The 22,107-nt window shown below is 35.9% G+C and overlaps 2 protein-coding genes across 2 annotated transcripts; one reads left to right on the plus strand and one right to left on the minus strand.

The window, feature by feature from the left end:
- Positions 1-6,023: 6,023 nt before the first annotated feature.
- On the minus strand, positions 6,024-15,648 carry LOC140014322 (acetolactate synthase small subunit 1, chloroplastic-like). The gene is made up of 12 exons (XM_072065003.1): positions 15,268-15,648; positions 14,078-14,291; positions 13,041-13,124; positions 11,927-11,995; positions 11,379-11,462; positions 10,797-10,949; positions 10,134-10,220; positions 9,877-9,981; positions 9,657-9,779; positions 8,459-8,611; positions 7,296-7,361; positions 6,024-6,364 (listed from the first exon to the last, which is right to left on the minus strand). The coding sequence occupies exons 1-12, from the start codon at positions 15,531-15,533 to the stop codon at positions 6,284-6,286; spliced, it is 1,485 nt and encodes a 494-aa protein (XP_071921104.1). The 5' UTR covers positions 15,534-15,648; the 3' UTR covers positions 6,024-6,283.
- Positions 15,649-17,758: 2,110 nt separating this feature from the next.
- On the plus strand, positions 17,759-21,767 carry LOC140014365 (zinc finger BED domain-containing protein RICESLEEPER 2-like). Its single transcript, XM_072065153.1, has 3 exons — positions 17,759-18,074; positions 19,130-21,238; positions 21,335-21,767. Exons 2-3 carry the CDS (start codon positions 19,150-19,152, stop codon positions 21,376-21,378), a joined length of 2,133 nt encoding a protein of 710 aa, XP_071921254.1. The 5' UTR covers positions 17,759-18,074; positions 19,130-19,149; the 3' UTR covers positions 21,379-21,767.
- The last annotated feature ends 340 nt before the right edge of the window (positions 21,768-22,107 follow it).

Below are 22,107 nucleotides of genomic sequence, written 5' to 3' on the forward strand. Positions count from 1 at the left end.
TATAACAATTCTTGTTCAAAAAAATATAAAATTATAAAACATAAAAAGTGCCTGTGCGAATGCACAAAAAAGAAACTTGTTCCGCAGTATTTTCCACTCTAGTTCCTCACACACCTCATTCGCGCGCATTTTATTAACTTTTTCCCTGCATGTACGTTATTCATGTGTGCACGCCTTCCATCTTGAAATTCAACCACATTTATACTTTCACACGTGTCGAGCTTTCCTGTCATGACCAAAATTTAGATGAATCTGATTTTCATAGATTCACTGATTCAAATTGTACCATATCACTGATAAAATAGTATGACACAATCTAGTCTATTAAATATTTGAAAATCGAATCTACTCGAGCATCGGCCGTCCAGCCATTACCTATTACCTAGGGTAGGAACGGTCAACGGTTCCTACCATAAAGGGGCTGGGGATCCCTTAAAGCACAGTTTATCACTTCAGTACGATGATGTCTTTATTAGCGCAACCAAGATCTGGCGGTGGTAGCTTTGGGGTAGGTGAAAATATAACAATAATGCCACCGCCTCAGGTACCTAATAGGAGTATTTTTTTTTTTTTTTTCTACTCAGGAGGTATTCGGGCTTCGGGTATGCTGGGCCTGACTAATCCCCCTGAGACCCGAGAGGAGATGTCCCATCCTCTCGAACTGATAACCACTGGGACTCAATCTCTGGTGGGGGAGAATAGACAACGGAATCTTAGGAGGGTTCCCGTGACCAACCGAGCTGCCCAGGAGGGGTACCTAATAGGAGTACTTGCTTATGTTTCTTTTTTTAATTTAGGTGTTGGGGTTAAGAAAAATTTTGTTGATGTCTATACTATATGTAAAGTTTGAGGAAAGGGTTTAGGGTTAATATTGTGATTAACATTTATTTTTATTTTACGAACTTTTTTTTTTTATTCTTATATGAATTACTTTTATTTTAACTATCTATAATTACCTATGACTATTTTTACTTTTAACTATTTAAATATATGTTTTCAACGTAGCTATCCCTTCTTAAGTAATAAAAATTTTATTTAAAACATATGATCATAAATATTATGTATTTTTTGATTGTACATACATTAGATGTGCATTGAGTATTAGTCCCTAGTAATGTGTGAGATGTCAATTTACATATTCATAACAACTAGTATTAATTAAACAAACCAATGATAAATATAATCCGTAATTATTATAGTGGCTACAAGTACTTTGAATGGGTTAATAAATTCGAAGTTGATTGGAAATGGGATCTTTTTTTTACATAAATTCCTTCTTCATCAAAATAAATTCCTTGTTTGTAGAATTCTTTTAAAAGATGGAACTGGAAATCTTATTAAATTTGTTAAAGGAGAAATAGTGCAACTGCAAAACTTTTGCTGCTAAATATTGACCCTATGTATCCATGCTTGTGAGTCCAACGACGAGCAAGCGATGAGCTAGAGGGAGGCGGGGAGGGACGGCGCTCTCTCAAACTTTAAAAATTCATCCTTTTTTTTTTTTCCTAAAATTTTGAAGATTTTAAAGCTTCCTTTATATGCTTATCTGTTTGCTCCTCCAAAAATTTTCAAAAACTTCTATATAGACTCTAGAGTTTACATGTGTATGTATTTGGCCTTCTTAGGTTAAATTTTTTAGCTAACTCTTGATAACCAATGTTTTAAGCCCCATACCAGAAAGTGAATCAAAAGAGCTTTCAATTCACGATTCAATCGGTTCGACCGATTCAACTTCAGTTCAAAAGTTTAATCTTTTTATTTATTTATTTATTTTAGTATTAAAAATTTGAACACAATTAAAATATTTTTTAAATTTAGTGAATTTCGGTTGACCCTTTCAATTTTTATCGATTTTTACTGATCCAACCAGCTTTTGACTGAGTTTAAGGATGGCAATGGAACGGATTTGGCGCGAGAGAGCCTGTCCCAATCCCCCACTTCTCCCATCTCTGCCCTCCTACCCTACTATCTCGTGGGGGACATTACGATATTTTGTATATTTGATCTTATATTTTTTTATACTAGGAGCGAAGCCCATGCAAGATGCAAGAGTGAGTACTTGTCGTGAATACTTGTAAATAGTAAATTTATAATTTAGTTGTTCTCAAAAAATTTTACACAGATTGGAAATGTATAATATGGTAAAGAGTTGGAATCTATCATTGTATACATATTCTACAGCTTTGCCTTTAATAGTAGAACTTCTCAATAACCTCTTCTTATTTTTCCCTTTGGGAGATTACACTCCATTATTGCTTGGTAATTAAGACACTAATATGTTGTCAAAAAATAATTAAATGGTACCACAACAAAGCTAACGTAAATTACAATATGTTCCTTGACTTTTTTTACTAGCTAATCTTCTTCACCTTGAAAAGGCAAAACAAGTTAGAATTATACTATTAGGAAAATCTAAAAATTAATAAGGACTCTTTACCAAAACAATAATGTTTGGCTTTTGCAAAGCCAAACATTGACATCTTCATTTTCAGCACCATCATCATTAAATTTCAAGACTCTTCCTTTTTTTCTGCTTTGAATTCTAGAACTTCGTCCAACTAAGCTTGCCAAAGCGTTTGAAATATCAAAACTATTTTTGTATAATAGACAATAAACTCAAGTGTATCAAAGGTGCCCTCAATTCTTTAGTTTCAGACCTGCATTTCTCACCACCCTCTTTGACAACATGAATAATTAGATCATCAAATATTCATGTCACCAAAAACCAAATTAAACAATGTGCTCTTCAAGTTTAAAACATAATAATTAAGTAAATTGGGGTGTTCACACCATCCATAGACACTTATGAAGAGGATTTGCCTACATCAACAATTTTCTGAAATCTTCCCTATGAATTTCAAGCCAAACATAATTAGCCTCATCCATCTAAACTCTCTTAATAATGCATAACAAATATAGAAATTTAAAGTAGTGTTACAAAATCTAAGAACAATCTGACAAACATTCAGCCAGTAGCTAATGAACAAATCATACAAAGGCTGACTAGGAGTACCTATTTTGGAAGCTATACACGGAAAAGTGCAGAAAGAAGAAAGCAAATAAACAAACCTCTACAAACACCAGTCTGATAATGTGAAACATAAGCACCTAAGCCAACAATGGCCATTATTGTAGCTAACTCTAGAAACTGATCATCAAATGCTGAAGAAGGTGGAAGGTTCTGCAGTTGCATTTGTAATGTGCTCTCTCCAAATGATGACTCTTCGCCTCTCACGCTTTAATGTAGTCTTAAATGCGTTTCAATTACTGATTTTAATCATTTCCATTCTTTGGAGGAGCTCAACTGCTGATCTGAGGAAAAACAAGACGAAAATTTCTGCACTTAAGCATGCAACATGCTATCGAATGATTTTTCACCTCTCACGCTTTAACGTTGCCTTAAACACACTTCAATTGCTGATTTTAATCATTCCCACATCCATTGGAGAAGTTAAACTGCTTTTCTCAAGGTTGCCAGTAGTTTGCAATAGAATGAAGTGGCTTTCTGTCTTGATTGTACACTTAGCAGCTACTTTGGAGGGTAAACAGGTCACTTTTCACTCATAAGCAGCATTTAACAATCTGTTAGTTTATTAGGAGTGGACACGGGTCGGATATCCGCCCCTAACATGATTTGGCTGACCTGGCCCTAATATATCGCTTGTAATGCAAACCAAGTACTACATAGAAAGGGTATATTAATAGTCAAACCATTGGAGAGTCTACATCACAGCATTGTTCACTTAACAAAATGAACGGTATTCCATCTTTTTCCTCCTAAAATTGCCCCTAAAGATGGTAGATGAAAATCTCCCAAGAGTCACATAATAACTAAATTTTTTGGTTAACAAACCAATATGATTTTTTAGTTAACAAATATCCTTATTCTTCTACTTACTAAATTTTTCTGATACCAAATGTAATCTAGTAAAATCTATAGGAAAAGTTGACATATTTCAACACTCCTTCTTGCCACTTTTGCTGCAAATTTTGGATTATCTTCTCAAATCTTTGGATCTTGTGTTGGACAAGACTTTTATAAGAAGCTCTGCAACTGATTCTTTTGGTTTCTTATGTCAAACGGTTTTTTTTTTATGTATCCAAATAATCTTTTCATAGGTTCAAAGTGGAACACCCTTCGACAATATTTGAACCTATACAGAAAATATGAAATTCTGCATGGTTCTTTATAAATTTTGTCATCACCATCAAAACCTGACTTATCAATGATTTCATCTTTAATTTTCTCAGGATCTGAATTCTTGATTTCATCATGCTTCACTTTAGAATTGTCAAAATCCGACCAATTCATAGTGAAACTTTTTCTTTTCATTTTAATTGAGAAGAGTTTATTCTCAATCAAATCATAAGCCATTATCCTTGTGAAATTAGCATCAAAAAATGATGTATGAAAGCCAGCCTTAGATCTCTGTTTAACTGCAACTCTATGGTCTCCACCATATCCCTAGATCATTGACTATCAAATAAGTCCAATATTTAATGGCCCAAATTTGGTAAGTTTCACCACTAAAAGTTGAAACATCTGACAAAAATTTGTTTCCTATCGTGACTTTAAACTTATAAAGGATTCTCACCGAGCGCATTCACTCTCAAAAAAAGAGTCAGGCCCTTAAGATATAGGCTCTGATACCATTTTGTTAGTTTTTTGGAGCATAAACTAAGAGAATTACTAGCAATATGGAGTCTGTGCAAGGACCTGCATCTGATTGTCTAGTCCTCCTCAAGGTGAGGCATTTTCATAGTCAAATTGGCGAAAAACGTGTCAGTTATGCCAATGCTAGTAATATTAAAAGCCTTAGAATTTGATGTGCAAAATTTTTGTGAACAAACAGCGGCATCTATTCTCTATTTACTACATTCAACTCTATGTTTGGTACATTACCTTCAAGACTTTGCATCCCCGAATAGCAAACAAGTTTTCCAAGTCTAGTTACCTTAATCTTTCTCAAACCCTTGCAGAGACATATCTCCAGATATTCAATTAACTGGTTCTTGGGAGATTATCTTTTGAAACACTTCATTGCTTAAATTAACAAACTTGAGAACTAATTATCGAAGATTGCAACACATTACCCCTTGCTGGTCAAGTTTGCACCATTTTAAATCCAAATCTTCAAGGGATGAATGTACGAAGTTGGAGCTTTTTCAAGCCACTTTCTGCGGCAATCTTCATTCATTCATCGACAAAGATGAGCTGAATCATATGAAACACTCATATTCAGCTTGAGTTCGCATATCCAGAAAAACTCATATTCTGCTCAAGTTTGCATGTCCAGTTGCTATGTTCACTGTAATTCAGCAAGACTTTGTCCACAAAACTGGAATTTTAGGGTGTTATTTTCATCATTCAAATGGTTCATGTTGAACTTCTTGCACAGGTGGGTTCAACGAAACACAAATTATGGCACGTCTGCCATGCAGTGAACCATGACTTGGACGCCAATCTTGCATGAGCTGCTGCTTTTCGCGTGAGAAAATAGAGTACATATTGCACAATGTCTTTTGTGCCAATTTTGATAAGCCATCTTCCATGGTACGAGAGGAAGGTTAAGACAAATAATAACTCGCAGGGAAATCTTATCGGACACAGTTTCAGATGAACAAACTTAAAGAGGGAACGTGTATTAAGTAAAATACAGACGACCCTAAAAGGTGGTAGTGCTAAACCAGACAACTGCCGTTGTGATCAGATCATCAATTAGTAATGAAAGACCAAAAAATGAGCTCCCAATTCTTGTGCGTCTTCAAATACAGGAGTTAAAAGAGTGAGCTCCCAAATGGGTACCGTGAGCTGTTTTAAGTTTGCGACCTCTTTAGCCTGCTCTTCTAGTAAAGTATTACGGCAAGAATTGTGCAGTACCTTCCAGAATGCTTTTATGCTGGATTGATCATTGGCACTATAATCCCTCAACAAATTTTGCTATTGTCGACTCTAAAGAAGAATATCCTAACAAAGTTCATGTCACCGTGCATCTGTGTACACGGGGGAGAAGAGGGCAATCTTGAGCAATAGCATCCAAAGAGGAATATATTGCCAGTTCTTGAATATCTGTAACGTTCCTGATATAACATTGCATAATTGTACAACACTACAAGAAGGACTTATCTGGAAAAAGCACCCTTTCATGATAACCAAGATTCCTCAACTAAAGAAAGGCACAAAATCTGTCACTTAGCCCCTTCTCTATAAACCTAAGACTGAAGTTTCATCCACACTGCTAGTTTTTTCTCTCGGTTGCAATAAGATCATATACGATTACTATTAAGGAAGAGGGTACCCTCGAAGCAATGTAGAATCCACACCTGATTCTCGCACCAATGCAACTCGTCCAGTCCTTGCCACCTGAAAAACAATTGAGTTTTCACTGAGGAAGACGTCATATTCTGTAATTCTATTTGAGGCCTATGAGGATTTAGGCCTTCTATAATAAGCTATGCTGGCATTTATAATTATATCATATAGTTCTACATGGAAAGGCAGGTACTGAATTGCATTTTTTACAAAGTAAAACTGGGGGTGGCAGATATTGAGAAAGATAGAAAAATCCAAGCAAGCATAACATTGGAATCCAGCTATGCAAAAAGCAAAATCTATAGATACATTGAACGAAGAACTCGGAGAGTAGCATACAGTTTTAAATGCTTTGAGCATGTGAAATAATCCCCAAATGATAATGACTGCCTGGCAAAGCCTAGTATCTATTCATATCATCTCAAGCAAGGCATCTAGTTTGGCAAAGATGTAGGCCGTATGAATACAAATCATTGATATGACTATAGTAAATTCTACTTTAAATATATATTTGTTCATTTAGTTGGTAAGTAGGAGTAAATTAGTCATCTCAAATACAACCTGGATGATTGCGCTTAAATCCTATTACAACTTAGGATCGGACATAATGGTGACTGCAACAGATGCCGATAGAATTTCCTTGTATCAATTTCACTTTCTACGCTCATTGAAGGGCATTCATATCATTTTCTATTTTATTTAGACATGACATCAATCACCCCCCATTTTAGCTTCTTCCACACCCAAACTATGTATTTTGCCTACTAAACATCCTTGTCATTTGGCTTCAAAATGCATGGTAGAAGTGTGCTAGCAGCTAAGAAGGGCAGCGAATATCATTATTCATCCAGAACCCGTTAAAAGAAGAAATGGAAAAACGAGAAACCTAGACATGCCCAATGAGAAGCAACATATGCAGGGCCATACTTTAAAAATTAGCTTGTTACTGAGAATCAGAAGCTACATGGACAAGCTAACCAACCTCACAAATCCCATAAGGCTCCAACAATTTCTGCAATGCAAGCATCTTATTGAAATCTCCGGTGAGCTGGAACAATCATATAGAAAAATAAATTAAAACAACAGAAAATCATCTCTTCAAAAACAACAGTGTCAGAAAAGCATGAAGAGATAGGTAGCAATCACAAGAGGAAATGGTCAGATAAAGATTGGAAGCTCGAGCAGGCCACAACTATCACAAAGTGAGGAGGAAGCCTCCACAACTATCACATTGTTTTATCACCTAAATGTTGCACTATTTGTCCAAAATTGGAAAAAAAAAAAATGAACGGTACACAAAGAAATTAAGACTGTAAATGCCAAACTAACCTCCATCCCATCAACTTTTACAGCATACAAGACAAACTCAAAAAAAACAGGTTACTTTGAACTCCAAGCAACCAGAAAAATCTACAGCAAATAATTTAAACCCAGTATCTAAAGACACCAAGCAATTATAACCGTGTTTTGTTAAATGAATTAAATTCCTATCCACAAAAGTTAGATGAATGTGTTCAAGGAATCTATGTCCTTCCCCCGGGAAAGAAAAAAACCGTAAAATTCCTGACTAACATGATTCTCCTCCTTTTGTTGAACATCTGCGTAGAAGGTTTACGAGTTACTAGCTTTTGTAGGCTGACTATATATAAGGTTTCTTTTCAATTTCATGCATCTATTTTGCGTACCAAACAATAGTATGGTGTATTGAAAGTTCACTAACTTGACAACCATTTACATAATGTAGAACTGGGAACATAAATGTCCCTAATCTAGAGGATCATTATATCCCAAACAAAGCTCACAAACCACTATTTTTCATTTTGTGACCTTAAACATGCAACAAACACATGCTTTTCCTGGTAGAAAATACACTTTAAAAAGAATAACAGAGAGCACATACTTTGTGAATGAGGAAGTATGCATGCACCCACAAATGTATGTACATACGTACGTACATGCATACCACAAATGTATGTACATACGTACGTACGTACGTATGTACATACGTACATACATACATATGTATTATGTGCATACATACGTACATACATATGCACCTACCTACCTACATACATACATACATATCTGTACCTGGCAAACTACTAAAATGAAAAGATAACCAAAAATGTGAACGAAAAAAATTACCTCTAATGTTATTGTATGGTCAGATACATCAACTGGTTTAGCTCGGAAAATACTGGCAATATCAAGGACGTCCCTCCTAGCTGCAGCATTCACGGCAACCTTGATTAACATCAGTTCCCTCTCCGCAAACGGCAAGGGCGTGATATCTTGAACCTGAGCAATGCAACACCAACAAAGAGATTATGGATATTAGAAAATATTTCTGGTAGAAACTATTTAAGACAGATGATGCGTAGTAAAGTTGAAAGAAAAAAGAGAGCATCAGGAAAAGACAATTTCAGCAAAATTCTTAAACAAGATCTAGTACAACACTTCATAATTTTGACCAAACTTAAAACTTGTAGGCCAAGAAATCTTAGGAACTTAGGAAACCTTGAAGCAAAGTTGCAGTTCAAATTTTGAATCAAGGACTTGAAAGCTGCAAATCCTGTGCCTAAGCTTGAATATATATCATTATTAACTACTCATAAGAAAATACAATACCAAAGCTCAAAAAAACCAAAAAAAGGTGTTGAGAACTGCTAAGCAAACACAATTCTCGTAATGGACAAGAACAGCAATTGAACCACCATCAAACCTTTTCATTACTGAGGTTTTCCTAGTGTTAGGATTTCAAAACCTTTTGTAAACATTCAGGAGATTATTGACAGAGAAAAAGAAAAAAAGAAACAAAGAAAAAAGCAGATGAAGTCTTAATTAAACGACCTAAACACTTGTAGGCTCTTGGTCTCCTTAATTCTAGTATGCCTTTAAATTGAGGCCAAAAACAAAAGCATTTGATCAGTCACTAGATGCCAGTACAATACTTTGGAACATCGAGCCACCAATAATACTACAATCTGGCAAGAATTTGGATCCTGATGAAAAAATACTGCTGCCACCAATAATATACAGGTCAAAACTTACTATTTAGAGAAAAATAAGATGATCATGGAATAAATAGAATACTACTTAAATCACTACTATAATGGCATATATGGGGTAGACACTACTAAATTAAAAGCATTAATTAAATACAGTACGATCACAGTACATTCTGAAAGGCAAACCATTCAAGTCCTTAATATCTCATGCTTATCATAATTCAATGGCACTCCAGAACATCAGAAGAAGTAGCTTTCTTCAAGTTAATAAGCCATTGAGCAATTCAGATTTAAAAAGGGCAATTATCAAACACCAGAAGGTGTATAATTCTCACCTCATGGACATCTACCAACTTGTAGAATTGCTGCACCAATTTACCAATAGTTTCATTAGTTCCAGGAACAACAGTTGTAATGCGTGAAACCCCTTCCTTTTCTGCAGGACCTACAGCAAGGCTCTGAACCCAAACAGTAAATGGAATCATTAGTAATACTTGCATATAGATAAGGAAAAAAAATCACCCAAAAAGGTGAATTAGGTGAAGCAATAGAGACCTGAACATTATAGCCTCTCCTAGATATAACCCCTGTGACTAGATTCAGAACTCCAGGTGAGTCATTAACAAGCATCGACAAAGTGTGTGATCGAAGTCCATTTGACTGTAGCAATAGAATGAGAGTAAGATAGAAATATGCATAAGAACAAAAGAATGAATGAGAATACCGTCTATTGCTTTAAATGATTTGCAATGACCCAAAAAAAGTCAGCAGGGGGAGAAGAACAGAATCAAAAGAACTAGAAAGTTTCTTACATCTTCATCATATAGAACACCCCAGTTGGCATCAAGAACTTGATTTGCTACGTAGCTGTCATCAGGTTCCACAGGATAGACATCGCCCTGTGGGAAACAGTAAAACATGCTTAAACCAAGAAAGTTTAAAAATGAAAAAGTAATTCCAGTTCTTGACAAATAGAACAAAAGCATCTTCCATTTATGTTATTGAACCACCTGATACAGAAATAACAAGATGGAACTCAAATTTGCATTATAGCCATCTTTCAACCTAAAAAGACATGAAATGGTCAAACAAGACTACGTGAAGTGCTGCTGAAATATGCAATGCTTCAAATTGATGAGCTTCAGTTTCAAGGCTTCTCTTGTATGCATTAATTAAAGGGCACTAAGCCTTACTTTTCCTACTCCAAATTTCAATCTGAAATAAAGACAAAGGCCTTAGCAGTATTTTAAAAAAAAAAATTCCCAATCTCAGCACAAAAAGAATGTTCAATGAGGCTGAAACATAGCAGTCTCAAAATGTAATCTGGATTAATGTAACAAATATTACACCTACTTTTGCTGAATATTGTAATTTTTTCAGAAGTGAAATAAGTTTATAAACCACCCCGTAAAAGACAATTATTGTGCACACAAGGCAATGCAAATAGCACAAAAATCATGTGATAAAGTATGTACTCTTGGGGGGTCACTGGAGTTTCCACCGGACAGTGTATCTCTATTCTTTAAAATTGGTTGAGCAGGTACTGTTCCCTCGAGATCTGGATATGAAGCTGCAGAAAACCTCCAAAAAGGAGCTGTCTCACCCATCTTTTCTCTCCTTAAAGCAATCTTCAAGTAGCATCAATCTTAGATGTCAGCATAAAGTTCAAATAATGCTATTAAATTCAATTAAATAGACATAGACAAATAAAGGGATGAAGACTGGAACCTTCATAGAGTTGGTCAGAATAATTAGTCCTATGATCCTTGGAATTAGTTTGGTAGGCAAAAAACTGAGAAATATAATAGACATTCCCAAAGTAACTATGGATTTTCTTCATCATTTGTATGGAAGATCACTAGTGACCTTAACTTGATGAAGAGATCATAGAATCTCAAATAAATAAACACATTCTTAACAACCCACTATATTACAGGTTTAGGAACCACAAGTCAGATTAAAAGCCATTGCAAACTTCAGGAATCAGTGTACACTCCACACAAGTTGTTGACAATTCATAAAAGACTATGTTAAGCACTTAAAAATGAAGAATCAACCCTTCCAGTTCTTGCGACTTCTTTAATTCCAAACTTGCTAAAATTTCTTAGAACAGCAGCTGTCTTTCCAGGGTCTCCAGTGACCTGAATATAACATAAGAAATGGCATTAGCTAGATTCTCCATCACCTAACCCAACCTTAATACCTTGAAATAGTACACTCAAGTCCGTAGTTAAATAAAATGTGATGAAAATGCAACAACATGTTATATAACAGGATAAGTCACTTCGATTGAAAATTTGGTGCTAGTAAGATTTATACCTCTTAAATAGTTTCTCATCTGAATCTAAAGTGTTTGTGTGAATAACTTATACTATAAAACCAATAAAATGACTTTTCCATGGTTTTTCTCTGCTTCTGGACTCACCAAATCTTAACCCCAACTACGCCCTTCTTTAGGATATCTATCTCATATCAGAGGATCCCTCATTATGCTAACAATGTTCCCATTGCAAATACGTTAAAATCCAAGCATCTAGTAAACCAAATTGGACTTTCAGCATAACTTTTAGAATACAAACAAAACCAATAAAATTTATGTTGTTACCTCAACAGTCAGAAAATGCTCTGATATGTCCACGATTTTTGCTCTGAAAATATCCTTCAACCACATGACCTGAATATAGAAATCAATTTTGAAAACTTTAATTGTCCCATCAAACATCAACAGGCACTCATGGATACTTTGAGGCCAAGGAATCCACGATTTATTTATATGGGATAGCAAAAAGTTACCAAAATCAAATATGCTTCAAGATGATTAGATTTTAAGTTCCATATATGCCTTACAATCAGATATGTGCTTTAAATAAATAACAAAAAAAAGTTAAAAAAGAGGGCGATGTTGACAGGCATTTCTATAAAATTTTAGGTATGTGTTCCTGGGCAGATGCCGAGCTTATAAATTAAAGCATTAAAGATGACATTTTGCTTCCATAAAGACATTAATAGCGACTGCATCATTTCCATTTTCACATTGCTTCTTTGTCTTCTCTGTAGACATCCCTCTGTGTGTGTGTGTGTGAGAGAGAGAGAGACAGAGAGAGAGAATGTGTGTGTGTGCCCTTGCGTATCATACTTTATTACTATCTGCAATATCAGGATCATAAACCAACACTTAATTTAAATATGTAAAAGTATAGCAGAAGTTAGCCAATTAGCGAATCTAAGCTCAAGGTTGACCTTTCAGCTCATTTCTGGGTTTAAAAAAAAGGTCAACCTTGGAATAGACTTTTGCTAGCTTAGTTATAAATGGCAACCTGTGCATCTAAGGGTTTGTAACAAAACTAATGGCTCATTCATAGTCCTGCTCGAGGAGAAGTTAGGACTCTATCAATTTGATCAAAAGATTTATCCACTCATACATGAGAAAGAAAGATTTGCATGATGCATTCCTGTTATCCTATAAGTCACCAAAAACAAGGATTAAATTCTAATTCAAAGATCTTTTCACTTATATTGGACTTTCAACACAGTTTGTGTAGAAGGAAAAAAATTTGATAGGGATTTGACCAATGTCGAAGGTAGTTAATCAATCAAATGTAGCAGTGAAAAGGTGCTATAAAGGACACTAACAAGGTATCCATACATGTCCTCCAAAGACACTAAAAATAAAAAGCATGGCTACAGTAAACAAAGGAAAGAGAAATTTGTTTACATACTTCCGCTATTGTTTCTGAATCTGCGTGGAGCTTTATGAGCATCAGTTCACGTTCGACTTGTGGTTCTCTGGATAGATCTTCCACCTGATATATTGTTTGACAATAAATCAGGAATGATGAAGAGCAAAAAGAAATGCAGCTCAACCAGAGTCCAGACATCACTTTTGATCACAAAAAGGGAAGCAGAGACAAATTTAAGAATACATTATAACGTATTCTAGCTACATAGATATCCCTCTTCCTCTGACTTATGATGCCTTTTAATCGTTCAAATATGTTGCTATTTCCTTCCCTCTATTAGTGTCAGAATTCTAAAATGTAATGGTGTTCCCAGTGTTTCAGTATTTTTCTTCCTTTCCCTCAACAATTCCTATACTCATAATAACAGTTCGACTGCCTTGGAAATTCTCCATCTTGGAACATGACTACTAGCAAGGATTTCAACAATGCTGCAGCCTGAATCATGGTGGAGTAAGAAAGCATATATAAGTCTGTTCAGCTTCTTTGCACATAAGGCAGAAGTCAACGTAGATCCTCCAGGTAACAATGAATTTCATGAGTGACAAAGTGTTACTTAAGTGATTCAATAATAATGCATGGAGAAAACCATACTCTATTTCTTTTTGCATGCCTAAATTGGCTTTGCAATCCTTATCATAGGTTTTATCTTGAATTTGAAATGTAGGCTTAGCTAAAAGATTCCCTCAGCAAGCAGCCTTCAACCACAAAGGCGTTTTTTTGTATTTATTTGGCCTCCGAACCAGAATGAATCAAAACAGTAAATGTAATTTAATATAATCAAGCAATATGCACATTCAGAGGGATTCTCATGCATGTACGTGCTTAGGTTTTTTTTATTTATGCACAAGTAAAGCATCATACATCAACAATCAACTCACTAAATTAAACTCCTAAACACTTCAGAAAAGAACATTAACATGTGATAAGTTAAAAATGATGGTTATTGAGCAATCTGGTTGCCTAGTTACCTCACATACTCCCTTAAAAACCTTTTCTCAGGACAACTGATTTATTACCTTCAAGACGTTCACAAGCTTGTTGAGTTGTTCGACAACTTGTTGCAAAGTCTTTTCAGTTCCAGAGACAACTATTGTAAAGAGGGCCTTATCTTTATTCAATCCAACAGCAAGAGACTCAATGTTGTAACCCCTCCGAGCAAAAACACCAGCAATTCGATTTATTATTCCACTTTCATCTCCAACAAAAACTGAGATTGTATGACGTTTCACCCTGAGATATATGAGTGCACTTATTTCAAAAACTGTACAGCAAATTGTAGCTAAACAGATGTTGCACAGGAGTTGAACAGTTACAAGAAAGATCAAGCTACAGGCACAATTAATTGAACAAATTCACATCTAAATATTAGGCTTCTAGGTCAAGTATTTCAACTACACAACTTACAACTCTCACAAATGCATTTCTCCTCAATAATTTAAGCCCAGCGGTCAACATCAGTGCTCAACCAAACACAGGTTTCTAGAGCAGCTGATTCTTTCCGATTGGTTCAATGAGCTTATATACCCAATTTCGAACTCTCTTGACTCCAAAGGGAATGAAGAGGAAAAGGCAACACATTCGTTCGGCATAAAAAATGAGGAGAACGCCAATCACAGATCAGATAGCCCAGAAGATTGACAAGTATAGCCAATGATTACAGTATCAGAGAAAATTTGAACAAAATTTATCATTGGCTAGAGAATATGTCGAATATAAGATGCTGTGCTGTAATACGTTCAGAAACAATTTCTTGTTGAAAGATCCAATGATACAAATCATCTAGATTATGCTGCCTTTTCATAGGCCACAAACGCAGAAGCAAATTCACCAACCATACTTTTGTGGACGGTAGTGTTAAAGTAACTAAGGTTTGGGTTAACTTCAGAAACATATCTGGTTCAAAAGAAAAGAAAAAAAAACTGCATACCTACAAAAGTATGCAAGAAAAAACTCTGAGTTAATGGGTTAAAAGAAAAAAGTGAGAACTTGACACCTGAGGTAGCAAAGCAGCAAATTTTCATAATTGTTTCAGCTAATTACCCATAAACAGAGACAGTTTTTTCCTCAAATAAAACCAGAATTCATCCTAATTCAATGATTCACAAAACAACATTATGCAGCATTATCAGATATAGAACAGTACAGCCGCCAGAAATTCAAAAACTTCGCTTTAAGCAATCAACAGAATATACTTTCACACTCGTACCGGGAAGGACGAGCTGGAGGAGGAGACGGCGGCGCGGCGGTTTTCGCGACAGAAACGGCAGCTGCATTTTCAGTGCCACCTCTTCCCTTTCCACTTTCACTAGCAGCAACTGCATGTACAACAAGACGGGGATTCATCCATAACCTCTCGGCTCTAGGCCTCAAAATTCCTAGCTCTGCTTTAGCATTACACAGCAGTTGCCGCGGCAGCGATTGCGGTGGCGCATTGGTTTTTAACCGGCAATGGTACAGCGCCGCTGTAGCCATAGCTCTGTCTGGCTTTGGTGGCTGCTCTGCAGAGGCCAATATTTAACTAGTGAGTCCGGAAATGATATTGTCACCAGATGGTTCACGTTGTATGATTGTGACCGGGAAGAGTGGCAGGACACGTGGACAGTTCGGGTATATTCACGTAACTTCGGGGGTGTTAGTTTAGAGCATGTGTTTTTGGTGTTAATTAATAGTAAAACGAAATCATACTTGATGGTACTATTAATAGTTTAATAATTGCAGAAGAACTGGGGCTTGGACAAAACCGGGAAAGTATTACTGCCCGCCGCACCCGTGATTCTGTTATGTTGACGATTTAACCCCTTCTATTGAATTTTCATTGTTCGGAACACAGATTCAATTAGAGTTTTTTTATTGAAAAATATACCGTAATAAAATAATATGAGTAAATCTATACATTATTACTATTACCGTTACGTTCATGATATATATATATATATATATAAGTTAAATTTTAAATTTAAATTTTGTATTGTTATCATACATCTAACTGACTGACAGTATACAAACTGTCAATATAAGAAAAAAAAAAAAGTAATCCACATAATAATATGCGTGAGTAAAAAAGTGATCAAAAAAATTTAAAATTTTGTTTAAAATGTTATTCAAAAACTCGTTAAAATGAGTTTTAGAACAAGAATCAGTCAGTATCAACGATACAAAGTCATTGGAGATTTGTGAATTTAATAATGCTTTCCTCGTTGATATACTTTGAAATGTATCAAACGCGTACTGGTGGCCTTGATTGGATTGAGATTTTTTTTCCCAATTACGTTCCTTAAAAACATAATTTTCAATTATCTTTTTACCTTATACACATCAAATCGCTACAGTGACTTTTTTCACAAAAATTTCAAAAAAATTAGCAATCCAAATGGAATTATTCATGATCGAATAAAAGTGACGGAAGGTCTTTTTCTTTGGTACTTAAGTGCACTGTTGGTTTCACTAATTTTGGTCAAAGCGAAAGTGAGGGAAGGTGGTGTTGTCTTTGCCTACATGCAATGAATGGTTCTGCTAACTTTGGTGCTTAGTGACTCGATTGAAGTGACAGAACATCGTTCCCATACTAACTTTGGTGGTTTCTAACTCCGTTCATTTGACGGAAGATGGTTTCTTGACAAACTGAAAAAGCATGTAATGTATGATGTTTGTCAAAAGCATGGAAAATATGATAATGGTAGGTTTTTTAGGCAATCCAACAAAATGACAAAATAGGGATGAAGAGGAAAAAAAATAAAATTGATTCAACTAAATTGTTAACACAAAGATTGAGCCATAGTGCATTATTCCTCTAGCTACTAAAACGGACAAAAAGGAACAATTTTAAGTTCCTAAGGACCTGTCATAAGTAGTTCGATCGGATCATTTTTAACTGCAAGAATTCGGATTCAACTCTCGTAAGATAATTCGCTGGTATTCTTGGGTGGAGTTCGGCTAGTTTTAAGGAATTAGTCTGATCAAATAAAAATTGAAACATCCCTAGGTGAAAAAAGAAAAAAAAGAAGAAAAGTCCCTAAAGAGCCCCTCTTTGACAATAAAGGAAACAAAAGAATCTCAATTGTTTGACATATATCCGATCCTCTATAGACCGAGATAACCCGTTAGCTAGGCACTTCGGTTCTTGGCGGTATTAGCCCTTTCTTTGGAAATGGGACGAGGAATTACGATCCTTTCTTTCGCTGTCAGTGGATGGATAATAGTTCGTAAAATGAGTTCATGAACTATATACTATCTAGGACTGCAAACGAATCGAACCGTTCGTGAGCAGCTCGAGTCAAACTCGAGTCGAACTCAATATTAATCGAACTCGAATCTAGTTCGAGCTGGTTCGAGCCAAACTCGAGCTCAAACTCGAGTTCAAAATATTAAACCCGGCTCGCGAGCTTGAATATATATATATATATAGGGGTGAGCAATTACGGTAAATACCGATTTACCGACCGAAATCGATTTCAATTTGGTAAATCGAATTTGGTAATTCGGTAATTCGGTCGGTAAATCGGGGATATAGTACAAGTTGAAATCGAATTAGGTTCGAAAACGATTTTATAGTTTTTGAATTCGGATATACCGAATTCGAATTCATTTCGGTAAAGCGGTAATAATATACCGTTTTCAATTTCGAAATTCCCGAATTAAGTTACATAAGAAATAGTTCATTATGTCCGATATTCATATTGGTCCAATTTCAGATTTTCAGACGTGGTGCCCTAATTCCGCTCTTCGTCCCCTCTTCCTCTCGCTCCTCTGCACTGCCGCGGCCCGCGGCGCAGTCCCATCTTCCTCAGTTCCCCTCTTTCTCTCGTTTCTTCTCCTCTCCTCATTCTGCTCAGTCCTCTCCTCAGTCAGTCCTATGTCCTTTCCTCTCCTCTGCTCAGTCCACTCTTTCTCCGTTTCCCATTCTGACCGAGGTTTCACCATTGCTGACCGAGCGGAGCATCCACTATCACCAGGAGGTCCAGGACCACAGTTCGCTAGTGCTGATTCCAGTGAAGCCTTGGATAAGCCTATCAGGTAAATGGGTTTATGAAAAAGACTCAATAATTGGATTTTCATTTGGTGTTTTTTTTTTCTTTTGGTATTTGATTCTGGATGTCGTTGTTTAATTTGCTAGTTTTTTTATATGGGCTAATTTAATTTCAGTGGAACTTGTATGATGTTTGATGCTCAATTTCCTTCCTGATTGAATCTTGATAAAAGTTATGAGTTTTTGAATTGGATAAGAGTAGTTGAGCCGGTACAAACTTGAGCAAACTTGGATCAGTTTCATTCTTCTTCTAGTGCAGCAAACTTGAGCCGGTTCTCCCTCTCTTCTTCTTAATCTTTGCATTTACAAATCATCTAATGTTGATTCCTGGATTTTTTGTCCTGTCAGGTATTATTGTTAATGGAAACATTGCCTGGTATTAAGTGACCGTGGACGTTTTATTCGTGTGAATTGCCAAAATGGATAGACTGTTGAACTCAAGTCAATGTCGAAATTGGTTCATTTCTTCATTTAAAGCTTTAGATCTGTTCCATATATTTTTTTTGAGGTTTTGGCCTCTGTTTTGTCATGGCATTAGTGGGAAGTCTTTTGTACAGATTATCACATGTGCCAATTATCTGGCCACTAGAATACATACTCCAATACCCATTGTCTTCGATTATCTGAAAGGAGAAAAGTAAACATTATTCTAGGCTATCATTAAGCTTCAAATTTACCAGTAGCAACTGATGTTACTGCTTACGATTGCAATGCTGCTTAGGATGAAGATGATTGATGCCCACTTAAATGACTAGGAGTCAAGAGCATACTGTTGCTTGTATGGGAGTGACCTTGTAATTATGCAGCTTTATCATATAATTGGAATTTGGATGTTAGATTAATTACTAATGCTTTTGTTTGTGCGTGGGACTTTGTGGTCTTAGTAAAAACATTCCCAGACAGCACTCATTGTGTCTCTAGTTGATTTTCTCAGCGTTCATTGAATGTTGTCCTGAGTTGGTTCTTCAATTTCATCTAGTCTTTTATTTCAATTTTATTGCTAAATGATTGTTGCACTAAATTGTATAATTTATTTGCTCAGATTCTCGCAAAACTTAAGGTATGTCTACTACTAATGATGGTGAGAGTAATCCAAGTCACAATGAGTTAGAACAAGAAGGATCATCTAGAGGTCTTCTTCCTAGTCCTACAACACAAAGCTGTGAAGAATCTGGTTTTGGCAAGAAAAGAGGAGAGTACAAGAAGAGGTCCAAAGCTTGGGATCATTTTCATGTAAAGCATGTGAATGGAGTTCGTCATGCAATTTGCAAATACTGTGAGAAGGACATAGCCGCGGATCCCAAAAGTCATGGTACGACTCCCCTTAATACTCATGTAGCTAAATGTCCTCTAAATCCTAAAAATAAGCACACTGGCCAGGCTACTTTGTGTTTGGGTGAAACTGAAACATTAGAGGGAGAGGTTAAAGGGGCACTCATAAGTTGGAAATTTGATGCGGAAGCCATTAGAAAAAGCATAGCTTATATGGTAATTGTTGATGAGTTGCCATTTAAACATGTAGAGGGTAGAGGTTTTCAATACATGATGCGGACTGCTTGTCCATCATTTAGAATTCCTTCGAGGTGGACTATTTCTAAAGATTGCTATCAGCTGTATTTAGATGAAAAAATTAAGTTGAAACATCTCTTGAAGAATAACAGTGGCAAAATTTGTCTAACCACAGATTCTTGGACATCCATTCAAAGGATAAACTATATGTGCCTCACTGCCCATTTCATAGATAATGATTGGAAACTGAACAAAAAGATCCTAAATTTCTGTCCTATTGCTAGTCACAAGGGAACTGAAGTTGGTAAGGCCATAGAAAAGTGTCTACTAGAATGGGGAGTTGATGATATCCTAACTGTTACAGTTGACAATGCAAGTTCCAATGATGTAGCTGTCAGCTATTTACGAGGAAAACTTCAAAATTGGGGGAAAGCTGTGTTAGGGGGGAAATGGACTCATGTGAGATGTGTAGCTCACATAGTGAATCTAATTGTTAATGATGGCATCAAAAAACTGGGGGATTCAGTTGATTGTATCAGGGCAGCAGTTAGATATGTTAGACAGTCACCTTCTAGATTGAAAAAATTCAAGGAATGTGTGGAAATTGAAAAAATTGAATGCAAAAGATTGTTCTGTTTAGATGTCTCTACTAGGTGGAATTCTACATATCTAATGCTAGACACGGCTCAAAGGTTTGAGCGGGCTTTTGAGAGGTTCGAGGAGCAGGATCCTTACATGCTTCAAGAGTTAGAAAATCTGCCAACAAAATCTGATTGGACAAAAGCTAGATTCTTGGTAATTTTTTTGGAGAACTTTTATCAGCTAACTGTGAAGGTTTCTGGTTCCAAATATGTGACTTCAAATAATTTTTTCACTGATATTAGTCACATACATGGCATTTTAATTGAAATGGCAGCAAGTGATAATGAAGAATTAAGTTCAATGGCAAGATCAATGAAGGAGAAATATGATAAGTATTGGGGAAAGATTGAAAAGATGAATATGCTGATTTTTATTTCCTCCATGCTTGATCCTCGAACTAAACTTGAATACCTTGAATTTGTGGTTTGCCAAATGTATGGTGAGTCCGATGGTACAACAATAGCTGGCCTTGCAAAAGATGCAATGTTTGAGCTGTTTAATGAATACAAGATGCTCAACACACCTGCCTCAAATTCTGTGTCTCATGTTTCTTCACTTTCAAGTGAATCTCAAAGGAGTAAAACTACATTTTATGGACATGGGGATGCCTCTAAAACAATCACTGATCGGTACAAGTTGAAGTTTAAGAAGAGAAAAATGGAACTTGGGGGTAGGGATGCAAAATCTGAATTAGAGAAATATTTGAATGAGGATTGTGAGGAAGATGATGAGAGATTTGATATCTTGTTATGGTGGAAGACCAATAGCCTTAGATTCCCAATCCTTTCAAAACTTGCTCGTGATGTGTTAGCAGTCCCAATTTCTACTGTGGCCTCCGAATCTGCTTTTAGTACCGGAGGTCGTGTTCTTGATACATTTAGGAGTTCTTTGACTCCTAGAATTGTGCAAAATTTAATATGTGCTCAAGATTGGTTTCGGTCCTCCAAGACAGAATTAAATGTAGAAGAAAATCTGGAAGAACTTGAAGCCTTCGAATCTGGTATGCTATCAAAATTTTTATTGCAAAATTTGAAGTATTTCTTTATTTCTAATAATTGCCTTTATGATACTTCATGAATTTTGTTTGTTCTTGCAGAGTTGCTGAAGACCGGAACTGAATCAACTGTAATTGACCTTTGAGAGGTCACAAATGCTGAAGTTTGAGAGTTGAACCACCTATAATTGTTTGTTCTTGTGGATTGTGGATTGTTTCTAGATAATTGACCTTTATGATTTCTGGATTGATTTCTGTAATTTCTGATTGTGGATTTATGATTTCTGGATTTGTGGATTTGTCATTTCTGGATATGTATGAAGTTTGGGATAGTTAGTAATTTTGAAGTTTTCTAGATTCTGTTTGGATTTGTGATTTCTTAAGTAATGCTGTTTTGAACTGGTAGGCGTTAGCTACTGGGAAGAGGTTTTATATGTTGTGATTTGGTAGTGCAATCATCTGGCTATTGTGCCTATGGACGTGATTACTACTTCTATTTTTTGATTATTTTGGTGCAGCTTTATGAATGATAATTGTGAACAGCACTTATTTTATTGTTAGAAATTATTTTATTATACAAAGCAAAACAGGCTGCGATTGCTTCAGGAATTCGGTCAATTCGGTCAATTTGTGTTTACCGAATTCAATCCGAATTGAATTCGAATTCGGAATTTGGTAATTCGAATACGAATTAGGTCGAAATATCCCAACACCATTTACCGAAAATTACCGATTTCAACCTACCGAATTACCGAATTCGAATTCGATGCTCACCCCTACTCTTTGGACTATAGGTTAGGAGTTCTAAACAGCTGCGGTTCGTGAGTTCAGCTCAACTTGAATGGTATAAATTCGCGTTTGGCGTTCGTTTAGAC

Source organism: Coffea arabica, chromosome 9c (genome assembly GCF_036785885.1).
Source record: "Coffea arabica cultivar ET-39 chromosome 9c, Coffea Arabica ET-39 HiFi, whole genome shotgun sequence".
NCBI classification, from domain to species: Eukaryota; Viridiplantae; Streptophyta; class Magnoliopsida; order Gentianales; family Rubiaceae; genus Coffea; species Coffea arabica.

Coding starts and splice junctions, on each gene's coding strand:
- LOC140014322 (XM_072065003.1), bottom strand. CDS start 15,533: ATGGCTACAGCGGCGCTGTACCATTGCCGGTTAAAAACCAATGCGCCA. Junction 13,125..14,077: donor AGCTTGTGAACGTCTTGAAG/GTAATAAATCAG, acceptor ACAATATATCAG/GTGGAAGATCTATCCAGAGA. Junction 9,982..10,133: donor GTGTTCTATATGATGAAGAT/GTAAGAAACTTT, acceptor CTATTGCTACAG/TCAAATGGACTTCGATCACA.
- LOC140014365 (XM_072065153.1), top strand. CDS start 19,150: ATGTCTACTACTAATGATGGTGAGAGTAATCCAAGTCACAATGAGTTA. Junction 21,239..21,334: donor ACTTGAAGCCTTCGAATCTG/GTATGCTATCAA, acceptor TTGTTCTTGCAG/AGTTGCTGAAGACCGGAACT.